Consider the following 21,294-nt stretch of genomic DNA (forward strand, 5'->3'; position numbering starts at 1 on the left):
TACTACTCCTATCCTGTATATATATGGGCACAGCACAGTACTACTACTCCTATCCTGTATATATGTGCATAGCACAGTACTACTATTCCTATCCTGTATATATGGGCACAGCACAGTACTACTACTCCTATCCTGTATATATGGGCACAGCACAGTACTACTACTCCTATCCTGTATATATGGGCACAGCACAGTACTACCACTCCTATCCTGTATATATGGGCACAGCACAGAACTACTACTCCTATCCTGTATATATGAGCACAGTACTACTACCCCTATCCTGTATATATGAGCACAGTACTACTACTCCTGTCCTGTATATATGGGCACAGCACAGTACTACTACTCCTATCCTGTATATATGAGCACAGCACAGTACTACTACTCCTATCCTGTATATATGGGCACAGTACAGTACTACTACTCCTATCCTGTATATATAGGTATAGCACAGTACTACTACTCCTATCCTGTATATATGGACACAGCACAGTACTACTACTCCTATCCTGTATATATGGACACAGCACAGTACTACTACTCCTATCCTGTATATATGGGCACAGTACAGTACTACTACTCCTATCCTGTATATATGGACACAGCACAGTACTACTACTCCTATCCTGTATATATGGACACAGCACAGTACTACTACTCCTATCCTGTATAAATGGGCACAGCACAGTACTACTACTCCTATCCTGTACACATGGGCACAGCACAGTACTACTACTCCTATCCTGTATATATGGGTATAGCACAGTACTACTACTCCTATCCTGTATATATGGACACAGCACAGTACTACTACTCCTATCCTGTATATATGGACACAGCACAGTACTACTACTCCTATCCTGTATATATGGACACAGCACAGTACTACTACTCCTATCCTGTATATATGGACACAGCACAGTACTACTACTCCTATCCTGTATATATGGGAACAGCACAGTACTACTACTCCTATCCTGTATATATGGGCACAGTACTACTACTCCTATCCTATATATATGGGCACAGTACTACTACTCCTATCCTGTATATATGGGCACAGTACTACTACTCCTATCCTGTATATATGAGCACAGCACAGTACTACTACTCCTATCCTGTATATATGAGCACAGCACAGTACTACTACCCCTATCCTGTATATATGGGCACAGCACAGTACTACTACTCCTATCCTGTATATATGGGCACAGCACAATACTACTACTCCTATCCTGTATATATGGACACAGCACAGTACTACTCCTCCTATCCTGTATATATGGACACAGCACAGTACTACTACTCCTATCCTGTATATATGGGCACAGCACAGTACTACTACTCCTATCCTGTATATATGGGCACAGTACTACTACTCCTATCCTGTATATATGGGTACAGTACTACAACTCCTATCCTGTATATATGGGCACAGCACAGTACTACTTCTCCTATCCTGTATATATGGACACAGCACAGTACTACTACTCCTATCCTGTATATATGGGCACAGCACAGTACTACTACTCCTATCCTGTATATATGGGCACAGCACAGTACTACTACTACTATCCTGTATATATGAGCACAGCACAGTACTACTACTCCTATCCTGTATATATGGACACAGCACAGTACAACTACTCCTATCCTGTATATATGGGAACAGCACAGTACTACTACTCCTATCCTGTATACATGGACACAGCACAGTACTACTACTCCTATCCTGTATATATGGACACAGCACAGTACAACTACTCCTATCCTGTATATATGTACACAGCACAGTACTACTACTACTATCCTGTATATATGAGCACAGCACAGTACTACTACTCCTATCCTGTATATATGGACACAGCACAGTACTACTACTCCTATCCTGTATATATAGGCACAGCACAGTACTACTACTTCTATCCTGTATATATGGGCACAGCACAGTACTACTACTCCTATCCTGTATATATGGGCACAGCACAGTACTACTTCTCCTATCCTGTATATATGGGCACAGCACAGTACTACTACTCCTATCCTGTATATATGAGCACAGCATAGTACTACTACTCCTATCCTGTATATATGGGCACAGCACAGTACTACTACTCCTATCCTGTATATATGGACACAGCACAGTACTACTACTCCTATCCTGTATATATGGACACAGCACAGTACTACTACTCCTATCCTGTATATATGGACACAGCACAGTACTACTACTCCTATCCTGTATATATGGACACAGCACAGTACAACTACTCCTATCCTGTATATATGGGAACAGCACAGTACTACTACTCCTATCCTGTATACATGGGAACAGCACAGTACTACTACTCCTATCCTGTATATATGGGCACAGTACTACTACTCCTATCCTGTATATATGGGCACAGTACTACTACTCCTATTCTGTACACACGGGCAGAGCACAGTACTACTACCCCTATCCTGTGTATATGGGCACAGCACAGTACTACTACTCCTATCCTATATATATGGGCACAGTACTACTACTCCTATCCTGTATATATGGGCACAGTACTACTACTCCTATTCTGTACACACGGGCAAAGCACAGTACTACTACCCCTATCCTGTACACATGGGCACAGCACAGTACTACTACTCCTATCCTGTACACACGGGCAGAGCACAGTACTACTACCCCTATCCTGTACACATGGGCACAGTACTACTACTCCTATCCTGTACACACGGGCAGAGCACCTACCTCGGCTGATGAGTAACCTGAAGACGAATACCGGGACATGTCGAAGTCGTCGTCACTAGAGAGAGGGAGCAGATGATTGGTAGATAATGAGATGTGTATATATATATATATGTATATATATGTATATAGGGGGGGGGGGGGGGGTTCAGACCTTCCAAATTTTTACTCTTTCATTGCAGCCAATTGGTAAGATCAACAAAGTTCTTCAGTAATCTGCCCTCTGCCTCCTCCACCCCCCACAGTAATCTGCCCTCTGCCTCCTCCACCGCCCACAGTAATCTGCCCTCTGTCTCCTCCACCCCCCACAGTAATCTGCCCTCTGCCTCCTCCACCGCCCACAGTAATCTGCCCTCTGCCTCCTCCACCGCCCACAGTCATCTGCCCTCTGCCTCCTCCACCCCCCACAGTAATCTGCCCTCTGCCTCCTCCACCGCCCACAGTAATCTGCCCTCTGCCTCCTCCACCGCCCACAGTCATCTGCCCTCTGCCTCCTCCACCCCCCACAGTCATCCGCCCTCTGCCTCCTCCACCCCCCACAGTAATCTGCCCTCTGCCTCCTCCACCGCCCACAGTCATCTGCCCTCTGCCTCCTCCACCCCCCACCTGCCTCCTCCACCCCCCACCTGCCTCCTTCACCCCCCACAGTCATCTGCCCTCTGCCTCCTCCACCTCCCACAGTCATCTGCCCTCTGCCTCCTCCACCCCCCACAGTCACCTGCCCTCTGCCTCCTCCACCCCCCACAGTCACCTGCCCTCTGCCTCCTCCACCCCCCACAGTCACCTGCCCTCTGCCTCCTCCACCCCCCACAGTCACCTGCCCTCTGCCTCCTCCACCCCCCACAGTCATCTGCCCTCTGCCTCCTCCACCCCCCACAGTCACCTGCCCTCTGCCACCTCCACCCCCCACAGTCATCTGCCCTCTGCCTCCTCCACCCCCCACAGTCACCTGCCCTCTGCCTCCTCCACCCCCCACAGTCACCTGCCCTCTGCCTCCTCCACCCCCCACAGTCACCTGCCCTCTGGCTCCTCTACCCCCCACAGTCACCTGCCCTCTGGCTCCTCCACCGCCCACAGTAATCTGCCCTCTGCCTCCTCCACCCCCCACAGTCATCTGCCCTCTGCCTCCTCCACCCCCCACAGTCACCTGCCCTCTGCCTCCTCCACCCCCCACAGTCACCTGCCCTCTGCCTCCTCCACCCCCCACAGTCACCTGCCCTCTGCCTCCTCCACCCCCCACAGTCACCTGCCCTCTGCCTCCTCCACCCCCCACAGTCACCTGCCCTCTGCCTCCTCCACCCCCCACAGTCATCTGCCCTCTGCCTCCTCCACCCCCCACAGTCATCTGCCCTCTGCCTCCTCCACCCCCAACAGTCATCTGCCCTCTGCCTCCTCCACCCCCCACAGTCACCTGCCCTCTGCCTCCTCCACCCCCCACAGTCACCTGCCCTCTGCCTCCTCCACCCCCAACAGTCATCTGCCCTCTGCCTCCTCCACCCCCCACAGTAATCTGCCCTCTGCCTCCTCCACCCCCCACAGTCACCTGCCCTCTGCCTCCTCCACCCCCCACTGTAATCTGCCCTCTGCCTCCTCCACCCCCCACAGTCACCTGCCCTCTGCCTCCTCCACCCCCCACAGTCATCTGCCCTCTGCCTCCTCCACCCCCCACGGTAATCTGCCCTGTGCCTCCTCCACCCCCCACGGTAATCTGCCCTCTGCCTCCTCCACCCCCCACGGTAATCTGCCCTCTGCCTCCTCCACCCCCCACAGTCATCTGCCCTCTGCCTCCTCCACCCCCCACAGTCACCTGCCCTCTGCCTCCTCCACCCCCCACGGTAATCTGCCCTCTGCCTCCTCCACCCCCCAGTCACCTGCCCTCTGCCTCCTCCACCCCCCACAGTCACCTGCCCTCTGCCTCCTCCACCCCCCACAGTCACCTGCCCTCTGCCTCCTCCACCCCCCACAGTCACCTGCCCTCTGCCTCCTCCACCCCCCACAGTCATCTGCCCTCTGCCTCCTCCACCCCCCACAGTCATCTGCCCTCTGCCTCCTCCACCCCCAACAGTCATCTGCCCTCTGCCTCCTCCACCCCCCACAGTCACCTGCCCTCTGCCTCCTCCACCCCCCACAGTCACCTGCCCTCTGCCTCCTCCACCCCCAACAGTCATCTGCCCTCTGCCTCCTCCACCCCCCACAGTAATCTGCCCTCTGCCTCCTCCACCCCCCACAGTCACCTGCCCTCTGCCTCCTCCACCCCCCACTGTAATCTGCCCTCTGCCTCCTCCACCCCCCACAGTCACCTGCCCTCTGCCTCCTCCACCCCCCACAGTCATCTGCCCTCTGCCTCCTCCACCCCCCACGGTAATCTGCCCTGTGCCTCCTCCACCCCCCACGGTAATCTGCCCTCTGCCTCCTCCACCCCCCACGGTAATCTGCCCTCTGCCTCCTCCACCCCCCACAGTCATCTGCCCTCTGCCTCCTCCACCCCCCACAGTCACCTGCCCTCTGCCTCCTCCACCCCCCACGGTAATCTGCCCTCTGCCTCCTCCACCCCCCACAGTCACCTGCCCTCTGCCTCCTCCACCCCCCACAGTCATCTGCCCTCTGCCTCCTCCACCCCCCACAGTCATCTGCCCTCTGCCTCCTCCACCCCCCACAGTCACCTGCCCTCTGCCTCCTCCACCCCCCACGGTAATCTGCCCTCTGCCTCCTCCACCCCCCACAGTCACCTGCCCTCTGCCTCCTCCACCCCCCACAGTCATCTGCCCTCTGCCTCCTCCACCCCCCACAGTCACCTGCCCTCTGCCTCCTCCACCCCCCACAGTCATCCGCCCTCTGCCTCCTCCACCCCCCACAGTCATCCGCCCTCTGCCTCCTCCACCCCCCACAGTCATCTGCCCTCTGCCTCCTCCACCCCCCACAGTCATCTGCCCTCTGCCTCCTCCACCCCCCACAGTCATCCGCCCTCTGCCTCCTCCACCCCCCACAGTCATCTGCCCTCTGCCTCCTCCACCCCCCACAGTCACCTGCCCTCTGCCTCCTCCACCCCCCACAGTCACCTGCCCTCTGCCTCCTCCACCCCCCACAGTCATCTGCCCTCTGCCTCCTCCACCCCCCACAGTCATCTGCCCTCTGCCTCCTCCACCCCCCCACAGTCATCTGCCCTCTGCCTCCTCCACCCCCCACAGTCACCTGCCCTCTGCCTCCTCCACCCCCCACAGTCATCCGCCCTCTGCCTCCTCCACCCCCCACAGTCATCCGCCCTCTGCCTCCTCCACCCCCACAGTCATCTGCCCTCTGCCTCCTCCACCCCCCACAGTCATCTGCCCTCTGCCTCCTCCACCCCCCACAGTCATCTGCCCTCTGCCTCCTCCACCCCCCACCTGCCTCCTCCACCCCCCACAGTAATCTGCCCTCTGCCTCCTCCACCCCCCACAGTCATCTGCCCTCTGCCTCCTCCACCCCCCACAGTCACCTGCCCTCTGCCTCCTCCACCCCCCACGGTAATCTGCCCTCTGCCTCCTCCACCCCCCACAGTCACCTGCCCTCTGCCTCCTCCACCCCCCACAGTCATCTGCCCTCTGCCTCCTCCACCCCCCACAGTCATCTGCCCTCTGCCTCCTCCACCCCCCACAGTCACCTGCCCTCTGCCTCCTCCACCCCCCACGGTAATCTGCCCTCTGCCTCCTCCACCCCCCACAGTCACCTGCCCTCTGCCTCCTCCACCCCCCACAGTCATCTGCCCTCTGCCTCCTCCACCCCCCACAGTCACCTGCCCTCTGCCTCCTCCACCCCCCACAGTCATCCGCCCTCTGCCTCCTCCACCCCCCACAGTCATCCGCCCTCTGCCTCCTCCACCCCCCACAGTCATCTGCCCTCTGCCTCCTCCACCCCCCACAGTCATCTGCCCTCTGCCTCCTCCACCCCCCACAGTCATCCGCCCTCTGCCTCCTCCACCCCCCACAGTCATCTGCCCTCTGCCTCCTCCACCCCCCACAGTCACCTGCCCTCTGCCTCCTCCACCCCCCACAGTCACCTGCCCTCTGCCTCCTCCACCCCCCACAGTCATCTGCCCTCTGCCTCCTCCACCCCCCACAGTCATCTGCCCTCTGCCTCCTCCACCCCCCACAGTCATCTGCCCTCTGCCTCCTCCACCCCCCACAGTCACCTGCCCTCTGCCTCCTCCACCCCCCACAGTCATCCGCCCTCTGCCTCCTCCACCCCCCACAGTCATCCGCCCTCTGCCTCCTCCACCCCCACAGTCATCTGCCCTCTGCCTCCTCCACCCCCCACAGTCACCTGCCCTCTGCCTCCTCCACCCCCCACAGTCATCTGCCCTCTGCCTCCTCCACCCCCCACAGTCATCTGCCCTCTGCCTCCTCCACCCCCCACCTGCCTCCTCCACCCCCCACAGTAATCTGCCCTCTGCCTCCTCCACCCCCCACCTGCCTCCTTCACCCCCCTCAGTCATCTGCCCTCTGCCTCCTTCACCCCCCACAGTCATCTGCCCTCTGCCTCCTCCACCCCCCACAGTCATCTGCCCTCTGCCTCCTCCACCCCCCACAGTCATCTGCCCTCTGCCTCCTCCACCCCCCACCTGCCTCCTTCACCCCCCACAGTCATCTGCCCTCTGCCTCCTCCACCCCCCACCTGCCTCCTTCACCCCCCACAGTCATCTGCCCTCTGCCTCCTCCACCCCCCACCTGCCTCCTTCACCCCCCACAGTCATCTGCCCTCTGCCTCCTCCACCCCCCACCTGCCTCCTCCACCCCCCACAGTCATCTGCCCTCTGCCTCCTCCACCCCCCACGGCCATCTGCCCTCTGCCTCCTCCACCCCCCACAGTCATCTGCCCTCTGCCTCCTCCACCCCCCACCTGCCTCCTCCACCCCCCACAGTCATCTGCCCTCTGCCTCCTCCACCCCCCACCTGCCTCCTTCACCCCCCACAGTCATCTGCCCTCTGCCTCCTCCACCCCCCACAGTCATCTGCCCTCTGCCTCCTCCACCCCCCACAGTCATCTGCCCTCTGCCTCCTCCACCCCCCACCTGCCTCCTCCACCCCCCACCTGCCTCCTTCACCCCCCACAGTCATCTGCCCTCTGCCTCCTCCACCCCCCACAGTCATCTGCCCTCTGCCTCCTCCACCCCCCACAGTCATCTGCCCTCTGCCTCCTCCACCCCCCACCTGCCTCCTCCACCCCCCACAGTCATCTGCCCTCTGCCTCCTCCACCCCCCACCTGCCTCCTCCACCCCCCACAGTCATCTGTCCTCTGCCTCCTCCACCCCCCACCTGCCTCCTTCACCCCCCACAGTCATCTGCCCTCTGCCTCCTCCACCCCCCACCTGCCTCCTCCACCCCCCACAGTCATCTGCCCTCTGCCTCCTCCACCCCCCACCTGCCTCCTCCACCCCCCACAGTCATCTGCCCTCTGCCTCCTCCACCCCCCACCTGCCTCCTTCACCCCCCACAGTCATCTGCCCTCTGCCTCCTCCACCCCCCACAGTCATCTGCCCTCTGCCTCCTCCACCCCCCACCTGCCTCCTCCACCCCCCACAGTCATCTGCCCTCTGCCTCCTCCACCCCCCACCAGCCTCCTTCACCCCCCACAGTCATCTGCCCTCTGCCTCCTCCACCCCCCACCTGCCTCCTCCACCCCCCACAGTCATCTGCCCTCTGCCTCCTCCACCCCCCACCTGCCTCCTCCACCCCCCACAGTCATCTGCCCTCTGCCTCCTCCACCCCCCACGGCTATCTGCCCTCTGCCTCCTCCACCCCCCACAGTCATCTGCCCTCTGCCTCCTCCACCCCCACAGTCATCTGCCCTCTGCGCCCCCCCCCCCCCCCCAGTAATGGTCCCTCTGCTTACTCTCCCACTCCCCCAGTAATGCAGAGGGCACATTAATGGAGGTGGGGGGGGGGGGGAGGCAGAGGGCACATTAATGGGGGGGGGGGGGGCAGGCAGAGGGCACATTACTGGGTGGGGGGGGGGGGAGGCAGAGGGCACATTAATGGGGGGGGGCAGGCAGAGGGCACATTACTGGGTGGGGGGGGAGGCAGAGGGCACATTACTGGGGGGGGGGAGGCAGAGGGCACATTAATGGGGGGGGCAGGCAGAGGGCACATTAATGGGGGGGGGCAGGCAGAGGGCACTTTACTGGGTGGGGGGGGGGAGGCAGAGGGCACATTACTGGGGGGGGGGAGGCAGAGGGCACATTACTGTGGGGGGGGGGAGGCAGAGGGCACATTACTGGGGGGAGGCAGAGGGCACATTACGGGGGGCAGGCAGAGGGCACATTACGGGGGGCAGGCAGAGGGCACATTACTGGGGGCAGGCAGAGGGCACATTACTAGGGGGTGGCAGAGGGCACATTACTAGGGGGGTGGTAGAGGGCACATTACTGGGGGCAGGCAGAGGGCACATTACTGGGGGCAGGCAGAGGGCACATTACTGGGGGGGGAGGCAGAGGGCACATTACTGGGGGGGGAGGCAGAGGGCACATTACTGGGGGGGGAGGCAGAGGGCACATTACTGGGGGGGGAGGCAGAGGGCACATTACTGGGGGGGGAGGCAGAGGGCACATTACTGGGGGGGGGGGAGGCAGAGGGCACATTACTGGGGGGGGGGAGGCAGAGGGCACATTACTGGGGGGGGGGGAGGCAGAGGGCACATTACTGGGGGGGGGGGGAGGCAGAGGGCACATTACTGGGGGGGGAGGCAGAGGGCACATTACTGGGGGGGGAGGCAGAGGGCACATTACTGGGGGGGGAGGCAGAGGGCACATTACTGGGGGGGGAGGCAGAGGGCACATTACTGGGGGGGGGAGGCAGAGGGCACATTACTGGGGGGGAGGCAGAGGGCACATTACTGGGGGGGGAGGCAGAGGGCACATTACTGGGGGGGGGAGGCAGAGGGCACATTACTGGGGGGGAGGCAGAGGGCACATTACTGGGGGGGGAGGCAGAGGGCACATTACTGGGGGCAGGCAGAGGGCACATGACTGGGGGCAGGCAGAGGGCACATGACTGGGGGCAGGCAGAGGGCACATGACTGGGGGCAGGCAGAGGGCACATGACTGGGGGCAGGCAGAGGGCACATGACTGGGGGCAGGCAGAGGGCACATGACTGGGGGCAGGCAGAGGGCACATGACTGGGGGCAGGCAGAGGGCACATGACTGGGGGCAGGCAGAGGGCACATGACTGGGGGCAGGCAGAGGGCACATGACTGGGGGCAGGCAGAGGGCACATGACTGGGGGCAGGCAGAGGGCACATGACTGGGGGCAGGCAGAGGGCACATGACTGGGGGCAGGCAGAGGGCACATGACTGGGGGCAGGCAGAGGGCACATGACTGGGGGCAGGCAGAGGGCACATGACTGGGGGCAGGCAGAGGGCACATGACTGGGGGGGGGGGAGGCAGAGGGTACATGACTGGGGGGGGGGGGGGGGAGGCAGAGGGCACATGACTGGGGGCAGGCAGAGGGCACATGACTGGGGGGGGGGAGGCAGAGGGTACATGACTGGGGGGGAGGCAGAGGGCACATGACTGGGGGGGGGGGAGGCAGAGGGCACAACACTGGGGAGAAATAGAACTTTCCTGATCCTACCAATTGGCTACAATGAAACAAAGAGTGATACATGTACATGAAGCCCCCCTATATATAAGATATAGGTGATACCTGTCTGTGTCCAGGGCTACGAGGGGCTTCTCGTCAGGGCTCTGGTCTAGAGACGAGTAGCCTTTGTTCGGGACGACAAGTCTAGGAAGAAATGAGACATATCAGTCGCATCCTCAGTCACAAGCCATTAGTCCCCCCCCCCCTACGTCCCACACCATGAGCCCCCCCCCTCCGCCCGGCGCCATGAGCCCCCCCTCCTTCCTTCCCGCGCCATGAGCCCCCCCCTCCTTCCTTCCCGCGCCATGAGCCCCTCCCCCTCCGTCCCGCGCCATGAGCCCCCCCCTCTGCCCGGCGCCCTGAGCCCCCCCCTCCTTCCTTCCCGCGCCATGAGCCCCTCCCCCTCCGTCCCGCGCCATGAGCCCCCCCCACCTCCGTCCCGCGCCATGAGCCCCCCCCACCTCCGTCCCGCGCCATGAGCCCCCCCCCACCTCCGTCCCGCGCCATGAGCCCCCCCCCACCTCCGTCCCGCGCCATGAGCCCCCCCCACCTCCGTCCCGCGCCATGAGCCCCCCCCACCTCCGTCCCGCGCCATGAGCCCCCCCCCACCTCCGTCCCGCGCCATGAGCCCCCCCCACCTCTGTCCCGCGCCATGAGCCCCCCCCCACCTCCGTCCCGCGCCATGAGCCCCCCCCCACCTCCGTCCCGCGCCATGAGCCCCCCCACCTCCGTCCCGCGCCATGAGCCCCCCCCACCTCCGTCCCGCGCCATGAGCCCCCCCCCACCTCCGTCCCGCGCCATGAGCCCCCCCCCACCTCCGTCCCGCGCCATGAGCCCCCCCCCCCACCTCCGTCCCGCGCCATGAGCCCCCCCCCACCTCCGTCCCGCGCCATGAGCCCCCCCCCACCTCCGTCCCGCGCCATGAGCCCCCCCCCCCACCTCTGTCCCGCGCCATGAGCCCCCCCCCCCACCTCTGTCCCGCGCCATGAGCCCCCCCACCTCCGTCCCGCGCCATGAGCCCCCCCACCTCCGTCCCGCGCCATGAGCCCCCCACATCCGTCCCGCGCCATGAGCCCCCCACATCCGTCCCGCGGCATGAGCCCCCACATCCGTCCCGCGGCATGAGCCCCCACATCCGTCCCGCGGCATGAGCCCCCACATCCGTCCCGCGGCATGAGCCCCCACATCCGTCCCGCGGCATGAACCCCCACATCCGTCCCGCGGCATGAGCCCCCACATCCGTCCGGCGGCATGAGCACCTTGCGTTGAGCGCCCTGCTCACCTCCCCCCATACCTTGTTCTGGCCATAACGTTGTTCTTCTTGGGCTGTTGGTTCACTGGGCTCCCTACGTTTCCATTCTTCAGTGACCCCTTCCTCGCCATCTCCCGCTGCTTCTCTATAAGTGCAGCGTAATAAGATTATAATTATACGGGGGTGTAAGAAAGCAGCAGAACATAAGACATCCCCAACTCAGGATCCTGAACAGCGACCGTGGGGAGAGAAGGGTACAAAAGCTCCCCCTAGTGGTGGCTGTATACACAGTATGTAGTAATCTCCTGAGCTCCTCCTAGTGGTGGCTGTATATACAGTATGTAGTAATCTCCTGAGCTCCCCCTAGTGGTGGCTGTATATACAGTTTGTAGTAATCTCCTGAGCTCCCCCTAGTGGTGGCTGTATATACAGTATGTAGTAATCTCCTGAGCTCTCCCTAGTGGTTGCTGTATATACAGTATGTAGTAATCTCCTGAGCTCCTCCTAGTGGTGGCTGTATATACAGTATGTAGTAATCTCCTGAGCTCCCCCTAGTGGTGGCTGTATATACAGTATGTAGTAATCTCCTGAGCTCCTTCTAGTGGTGGCTGTATATACAGTATGTAGTAATCTCCTGAGCTCCCCCTAGTGGTGGCTGTATATACAGTATGTAGTAATCTCCTGAGCTCCTCCTTGTGAAGGCTGTATATACAGTATGTAGTAATCTCCCGAGCTCCCCCTAGTAGTAATGTATATACAGTATGTAGTAATCTCCCGAGCTCCCCCTAGTGGTGGTGTATATACAGTATGTAGTAATCTCCCGAGCTCCCCCTAGTGGTGACTGTATATACAGTATGTAGTAATCTCCTGAGCTCCCCCTAGTGGTGGCTGTATATACAGTATGTAGTCATCTCCTGAGCTCCCCCTAGTGGTGCCTGTATATACAGTATGTAGTAATCTCCTGATCTCCCACTAGTGGTGGCTGTATATACAGTATGTAGTAATCTCCTGAGCTCCTCCTAGTGGTGGCTGTATATACAGTATGCTGTAATCTCATGAGCTCTCCCTAGTGGTGGCTGTATATACAGTATGTAGTAATCTCCTGAGCTCCCCCTAGTGGTGGCTGTATATACAGTATGTAGTAATCTCCTGAGCTCCCCCTAGTGGTGGCTGTATATACAGTGTGTAGTAATCTCCTGAGCTCCTCCTAGTGGTGGCTGTATATACAGTATGTAGTAATCTCCTGAGCTTCCCTAGTGGTTGCTGTATATACAGTATGTAGTAATCTCCTGAGCTCCCCCTAGTGGTGGTGTATATACAGTATGTAGTAATCTCCTGAGCTCCTCCTAGTGGTGGCTGTATATACAGTATGCTGTAATCTCATGAGCTCTCCCTAGTGGTGGCTGTATATACAGTATGTAGTAATCTCCTGAGCTCCCCCTAGTGGTGGCTGTATATACAGTATGCTGTAATCTCATGAGCTCTCCCTAGTGGTGGCTGTATATACAGTATGTAGTAATCTCCTGAGCTCCCCCTAGTGGTGGCTGTATATACAGTATGTAGTAATCTCCTGAGCTCCCCCTAGTGGTGGCTGTATATACAGTATGTAGTAATCTCCTGAGCTCCCCCTAGTGGTGGCTGTATATACAGTATGTAGTAATCTCCTGAGCTCCACCTAATGGTGGCTGTATATACAGTATGTAGTAATCTCCTGAGCTCCCCCTAGTGGTGGCTGTATATACAGTATGTAGTAATCTCCTGAGCTCCACCTAATGGTGGCTGTATATACAGTATGTAGAAATCTCCTGAGCTCCTCCTAGTGGTGGCTGTATATACAGTATGTAGTAATCTCCCGAGCTCCCCCTAGTGGTGGCTGTATATACAGTATGTAGTAATCTCCCGAGCTCCCCCTAGTGGTGGCGTATATACAGTATGTAGTAATCTCCCGAGCTCCCCCTAGTGGTGGTGTATATACAGTATGTAGTAATCTCCCAAGCTCCCCCTAGTGGTGGCTGTATATACAGTATGTAGTAATCTCCCAAGCTCCCCCTAGTGGTGGCTGTATATACAGTATGTAGTAATCTTCCGAGCTCCCCCTAATGGTGGCTGTATATACAGTATGTAGTAATCTCCCGAGCTCCCCCTAGTGGTGGCAGTATATACAGTATGTAGTAATCTCCTGAGCTCCTCCTACTGGTGGCTGTATAAACAGTATGTAGTAATCTCCCGAGCTCCTCCTAGTGGTGGCTGTATATACAGTATGTAGTAATCTCCTGAGCTCCTCCTAGTGGTGGCTGTATATACAGTATGTAGTAATCTCCTGAACTCCTCCTAGTGGTCATGTATATATAGTATGTAGTAATCTCCTGAGCTCCCCCTAGTGGTGGCTGTACATACAGTATGTAGTAATCTCCTGACCTCCCCCTAGTGGTGAGTATATACAGTATGTAGTAATCTCCTGAGCTCCCCCTAGTGGTGGTGTATATACAGTATGTAGTAATCTCCTGAGCTCCTCCTAGTGGTGGCTGTATATACAGTATGTAGTAATCTCCTCAGCTCCTCCTAGTGGTGGTGTATATACAGTATGTAGTAATCTCCTCAGCTCCCCTTAGTGGTGGTGTATATACAGTATGTAGTAATCTCCTGAGCTTCCCCTAGTGGTGGCTATATATACAGTATGTAGTAATCTCCTGAGCTCCTCCTAGTGGTGGCTGTATATACAGTATGTAGTAATCTCCTGAGCTACCCCTAGTGGTGGCTGTATATACAGTATGTAGTAATCTCCTGAGCTCCCCCTAGTGGTGGTGTATATACAGTATGTAGTAATCTCCTGAGCTCCCCCTAGTGGTGGCTGTATATACAGTATGTAGTAATCTCCCGAGCTCCCCCTAGTGGTGGCAGTATATACAGTATGTAGTAATCTCCTGAGCTCCTCCTACTGGTGGCTGTATAAACAGTATGTAGTAATCTCCCGAGCTCCTCCTAGTGGTGGCTGTATATACAGTATGTAGTAATCTCCTGAGCTCCTCCTAGTGGTGGCTGTATATACAGTATGTAGTAATCTCCTGAGCTCCTCCTAGTGGTCATGTATATATAGTATGTAGTAATCTCCTGAGCTCCCCCTAGTGGTGGCTGTACATACAGTATGTAGTAATCTCCTGACCTCCCCCTAGTGGTGGGTATATACAGTATGTAGTAATCTCCTGAGCTCCCCCTAGTGGTGGTGTATATACAGTATGTAGTAATCTCCTGAGCTCCTCCTAGTGGTGGCTGTATATACAGTATGTAGTAATCTCCTGAGCTCCTCCTAGTGGTGGTGTATATACAGTATGTAGTAATCTCCTCAGCTCCCCTTAGTGGTGGTGTATATACAGTATGTAGTAATCTCCTGAGCTCCCCCTAGTGGTGGCTATATACAGTATGTAGTAATCTCCTGAGCTCCTCCTAGTGGTGGCTGTATATACAGTATGTAGTAATCTCCTGAGCTCCCCCTAGTGGTGGCTGTATATACAGTATGTAGTAATCTCCTGAGCTCCCCCTAGTGGTGGTGTATATACAGTATGTAGTAATCTCCTGAGCTCCCCCTAGTGGTGGTGTATATACAGTATGTAGTAATCTCCTGAGCTCCCCCTAGTGGTGGCTGTATGTAAAGTATGTAGTAATCTCCTGAGCACCCCTAGTGGTGGCTGTATATACAGTATGTAGTAATCTCCTGAGCTCCTCCTAGTGGTGGTGTATATACAGTATGTAGTAATCTCCTGAGCTCCTCCTAGTGGTGGCTGTATATACAGTATGTAGTAATCTCCTGAGCTCCCCCTAGTGGTGTTGTATATACAGTATGTAGTAATCTCCTGAGCTCCCCTTAGTGGTGGTGTATATACAGTATGTAGTAATCTCCTGAGCTCCCCTTAGTGGTGGTGTATATACAGTATGTAGCATTCTCCTGAGCTCCCCCTAGTGGTGGCTGTATATACAGTATGTAGTAATCTCCTGAGCTCCTCCTAGTGGTGGTGTATATACAGTATGTAGTAATCTCCTGAGCTCCTCCTAGTGGTGGCTGTATATACAGTATGTAGTAATCTCCTGAGCTCCCCCTAGTGGTGTTGTATATACAGTATGTAGTAATCTCCTGAGCTCCCCCTAGTGGTGGTGTATATACAGTATGTAGTAATCTCCTGAGCTCCCCTTAGTGGTGGTGTATATACAGTATGTAGTAATTTTCCTGAGCTCCCCCTAGTGGTGGCTATATATACAGTATGTAGTAATCTCCTGAGCTCCTCCTAGTGGTGGCTGTATATACAGTATGTAGTAATCTCCTGAGCTCCCCCTAGTGGTGGCTGTATATACAGTATGTAGTAATCTCCTGAGCTCCCCCTAGTGGTGGTGTATATACAGTATGTAGTAATCTCCTGAGCTCCCCCTAGTGGTGGCTGTATATACAGTATGTAGTAATCTCCTGAGCTTACCCTAGTGGTGGCTGTATATACAGTATGTAGTAATCTCCTGAGCTCCTCCTAGTGGTGGTGTATATACAGTATGTAGTAATCTCCTGAGCTCCTCCTAGTGGTGGCTGTATATACAGTATGTAGTAATCTCCTCAGCTCCTCCTAGTGGTGGCTGTATATACAGTATGTAGTAATCTCCCGAGCTCCCCCTAGTGGTGGTGTATATACAGTATGTAGTAATCTCCTGAGCTCCTCCTAGTGGTGGCTGTATATACAGTATGTAGTAATCTCCTGAGCTCCTCCTAGTGGTGGTGTATATACAGTATGTAGTAATCTCCTGAGCTCCCCTTAGTGGTGGTGTATATACAGTATGTAGTAATCTCCTGAGCTCCCCCTAGTGGTGGCTATATATACAGTATGTAGTAATCTCCTGAGCTCCTCCTAGTGGTGGCTGTATATACAGTATGTAGTAATCTCCTGAGCTCCTCCTAGTGGTGGCTGTATATACAGTATGTAGTAATCTCCTGAGCTCCTCCTAGTGGTGGCTGTATATACAGTATGTAGTAATCTCCTGAGCTCCCCTTAGTGGTGGTGTATATACAGTATGTAGTAATCTCCTGAGCTCCCCTTATTGGTGGTGTATATACAGTATGTAGTAATCTCCTGAGCTCCTCCTAGTGGTGGTGTATATACAGTATGTAGTAATCTCCCGAGCTCCCCCTAGTGGTGGCTGTATGTACAGTATGTAGCATTCTCCTGAGCTCCCCCTAGTGGTGGCTGTATATACAGTATGTAGTAATCTCCTGAGCTCCTCCTAGTGGTGGTGTATATACAGTATGTAGTAATCTCCTGAGCTCCTCCTAGTGGTGGCTGTATATACAGTATGTAGTAATCTCCTGAGCTCCCCCTAGTGGTGTTGTATATACAGTATGTAGTAATCTCCTGAGCTCCCCTTAGTGGTGGTGTATATACAGTATGTAGTAATCTCCTGAGCTCCCCTTAGTGGTGGTGTATATACAGTATGTAGCATTCTCCTGAGCTCCCCCTAGTGGTGGCTGTATATACAGTATGTAGTAATCTCCTGAGCTCCTCCTAGTGGTGGTGTATATACAGTATGTAGTAATCTCCTGAGCTCCTCCTAGTGGTGGCTGTATATACAGTATGTAGTAATCTCCTGAGCTCCCCCTAGTGGTGTTGTATATACAGTATGTAGTAATCTCCTGAGCTCCCCCTAGTGGTGGTGTATATACAGTATGTAGTAATCTCCTGAGCTCCCCTTAGTAATGGTGTATATACAGTATGTAGTAATCTCCTGAGCTCCTCCTAGTGGTGGCTGTATATACAGTATGTAGTAATCTCCTGAGCTCCCCCTAGTGGTGTCTGTATATACAGTATGTAGTAATCTCCTGAGCTCCCCCTAGTGGTGTGTGTATATACAGTATGTAGTAATCTCCTGAGCTCCTCCTAGTGGTGGCTGTATATACAGTATGTAGTAATCTCCTTAGCTCTCCCTAGTGGTGGCTGTATATAGAGTATGTAGTAATCTCCTTAGCTCCCCCTAGTGGTGGCTGTATATACAGTATGTAGTAATCTCCTGAGCTCCTCCTAGTGGTGGCTGTATATACAGTATGTAGTAATCTCCTGAGCTCCCCCTAGTGGTGGCTGTATATACAGTATGTAGTAATCTCCTGAGCTCCTCCTAGTGGTGGCTGTATATACAGTGTGTAGTAATCTCCTGAGCTCCCCCTAGTGGTGGCTGTATATACAGTATGTAGTAATCTCCTTAGCTCTCCCTAGTGGTGGCTGTATATACAGTATGTAGTAATCTCCTTAGCTCCCCCTAGTGGTGGCTGTATATACAGTATGTAGTAATCTCCTGAGCTCCTCCTAGTGGTGGCTGTATATACAGTATGTAGTAATCTCCTGAGCTCCCCCTAGTGGTGGCTGTATATACAGTATGTAGTAATCTCCTGAGCTCCTCCTAGTGGTGGCTGTATATACAGTGTGTAGTAATCTCCTGAGCTCCCCCTAGTGGTGGCTGTATATACAGTATGTAGTAATATCCTGAGCTCCTCCTAGTGGTGTTTATACAGTGTGTAGTAATCTCCTGAGCTCCTCCTAGTGGTGGCTGTATATACAGTATGTAGTAATCTCCTGATAGGACTGCAGGACACATCTACTACATGATCTGTACTGTGAGGCTTCTTATGATTGCTCTTTAGTTATCAGTTGAGAGACTGAAACAAAATAAAGCTGACATAATCCAGTAATCGAGCAGGAAATTCAATCACCGAGCGAGGTCAGACATTCAATAAAATGATACGAGGCAGAAGAACAGAAGCGCAAATAATGGAGATCAATAACTGCAGAGACACCAGTACATAGGATCATTTCCTGTATTATACCCCAGAGCCGCACTCACTATTCTGCTGCTGGTGCAGTCACTGTGTACAGACATGACATTACTTATCCTGTACTGATCCTGAGTTACATCCTGTATTATACCCCAGAGCTGCACTCACTATTCTGCTGCTGGTGCAGTCACTGTGTACATACATGACATTACTTATCCTGTACTGATCCTGAGTTACATCCTGTATTATACCCCAGAGCTGCACTCACCATTCTGCTGCTGGTGCAGTCACTGTGTACATACATGACATTACTTATCCTGTACTGATCCTGAGTTACATCCTGTATTATACTCCAGAGCTGCACTCACTATTCTGCTGCTGGTGCAGTCACTGTGTACATACATGACATTACTTATCCTGTACTGATCCTGAGTTACATCCTGTATTATACCCCAGAGCTGCACTCACTATTCTGTATTATACCCCAGAGCTGCACTCACTATCTGCTGCTGGTGCAGTCACTGTGTACATACATGACATTACTGATCAGTGGAGTTTATATAAAGACGCAACTTGCTGATAAGGGTAGGTCGGTTTGATCACTTACCTAGTTTTACTTGCAGTGGGGAAGGCTTGTAGTTCATGGACACGCTCTCACTGTCTCGGATATCACAGTCTCCATCAGCAATGGCGGCTGCCGCGGGGTCCTGCAGGAGAGGCAAAGGAGGGAGAGGTCGTATAAGTTCTAGGCTTCTCTGCAGCCATCACCTCGGACTCTACATAAGATGCGGCTGACGACTGGTCCAAGCAGCAGCATTTTTTTTTTTATATATTATTTTATTTTGTTCCCTTATAAGGAATGGCTGGTCCATTATACTAGCTCTTAAACCTCTTGTGTCCCCCCTCATCCTCATAGACTGTAAGCTCTTGTGTCACCCCCTCATCCTCATAGACTGTAAGCTCTTGTGTCACCCCCTCATCCTCATAGACTGTAAGCTCTTGTGTCACCTCCTCATCCTCATAGACTGTAAGCTCTTGTGTCCCCTCCTCATCCTCATAGACTGTAAGCTCTTGTGTCCCCTCCTCATCCTCATAGACTGTAAGCTCTTGTGTCACCCCCTCATCCTCATAGACTGTAAGCTCTTGTGTCACCCCCTCATCCTCATAGACTGTAAGCTCTTGTGTCACCCCCTCATCCTCATAGACTGTAAGCTCTTGTGTCACCCCCTAATCCTCATAGACTGCAAGCTCTTGTGTCACCCCTCATCCTCATAGACTGTAAGCTCTTGTGTCACCCCCTCATCCTCATAGACTGTAAGCTCTTGTGTCCTCCCTCATCCTCATAGACTGTAAGCTCTTGTGTCACCCCCTCATCCTCATAGACTGTAAGCTCTTGTGTCACCCCCTCATCCTCATAGACTGTAAGCTCTTGTGTCCTCCCTCATCCTCATAGACTGTAAGCTCTTGTGTCCTCCCTCATCCTCATAGACTGTAAGCTCTTGTGTCCCCCCTCATCCTCATAGACTGTAATCTCTTGTGTCCCCCCTCATCCTCATAGACTGTAAGCTCTTGTGTCACCCCCTCATCCTCATAGACTGTAAGCTCTTGTGTCACCCCCTCATCCTCATAGACTGTAAGCTCTTGTGTCACCCCCTCATCCTCATAGACTGTAAGCTCTTGTGTCACCCCCTCATCCTCATAGACTGTAAGCTCTTGTGTCACCCCCTAATCCTCATAGACTGCAAGCTCTTGTGTCACCCCTCATCCTCATAGACTGTAAGCTCTTGTGTCACCCCTCATCCTCATAGACTGTAAGCTCTTGTGTCCTCCCTCATCCTCATAGACTGTAAGCTCTTGTGTCCTCCCTCATCCTCATAGACTGTAAGCTCTTGTGTCCCCCCTCATCCTCATAGACTGTAATCTCTTGTGTCCCCCCTCATCCTCATAGACTGTAAGCTCTTGTGTCACCCCCTCATCCTCATAGACTGTAAGCTCTTGTGTCACCCCCTCATCCTCATAGACTGTAAGCTCTTGTGTCACCCCCTAATCCTCATAGACTGCAAGCTCTTGTGTCCCCCTCATCCTCATAGACTGTAAGCTCTTGTGTCCTCCCTAATCCTCATAGACTGTAAGCTCTTGTGTCCCCCTCATCCTCATAGACTGTAAAGCTCTTGTGTCACCCCCTCATCCTCATAGACTGTAAGCTCTTGTGTCACCCCCTCATCCTCATAGACTATAAGTTCTTGTGTCACCCCCTCATCCTCATAGACTGTAAGCTCTTGTGTTCCCCCCTCATCCTCATAGACTGTAAGCTCTTGTGTCTCACTTCATCCTCATAGACTGTAAGCTCTTGTGTCACCCCCTCATCCTCATAGACTGTAAGCTCTTGTGTCACCCCCTCATCCTCATAGACTGTAAGCTCTTGTGTCCCCCTCATCCTCATAGACTGTAAGCTCTTGTGTCCTCCCTAATCCTCATAGACTGTAAGCTCTTGTGTCCCCCTCATCCTCATAGACTGTAAAGCTCTTGTGTCACCCCCTCATCCTCATAGACTGTAAGCTCTTGTGTCACCCCCTCATCCTCATAGACTATAAGCTCATGTGTCACCCCCTCATCCTCATAGACTGTAAGCTCTTGTGTCTCACTTCATCCTCATAGACTGTAAGCTCTTGTGTCCCCCTCATCCTCATAGACTGTAAGCTCTTGTGTCACCCCCTCATCCTCATAGACTGTAAGCTCTTGTGTCACCTCCTCATCCTCATAGACTGTAAGCTCTTGTGTCCCCCCTCATCCTCATAGACTGTAAGCTCTTGTGTCCCCCCTCATCCTCATAGACTGTAAGCTCTTGTGTCACCCCCTCATCCTCATAGACTATAAGCTC

General features: G+C 54.6%; 1 protein-coding gene across 2 annotated transcripts in view; it reads right to left on the bottom strand.

Annotated features, from left to right (window-relative positions):
- FAM219A (family with sequence similarity 219 member A) overlaps positions 1-21,294 on the bottom strand; it is a 75,292-nt gene that overhangs the window by 20,757 nt on the left and 33,241 nt on the right. For both annotated transcript variants that reach the window (XM_072132717.1, XM_072132715.1), the window contains exons 2-5: positions 19,021-19,120; positions 11,657-11,759; positions 10,426-10,506; positions 2,750-2,804 (exon numbers count right to left, since the gene is read on the bottom strand). In XM_072132717.1, coding sequence (XP_071988818.1) covers positions 2,750-2,804; positions 10,426-10,506; positions 11,657-11,759; positions 19,021-19,120 — 339 coding nt within the window. The remainder of the gene's footprint in view (positions 1-2,749; positions 2,805-10,425; positions 10,507-11,656; positions 11,760-19,020; positions 19,121-21,294) is intronic.

Source organism: Engystomops pustulosus, chromosome 1 (genome assembly GCF_040894005.1).
Source record: "Engystomops pustulosus chromosome 1, aEngPut4.maternal, whole genome shotgun sequence".
In the NCBI taxonomy this organism is placed as follows: domain Eukaryota; kingdom Metazoa; phylum Chordata; class Amphibia; order Anura; family Leptodactylidae; genus Engystomops; species Engystomops pustulosus.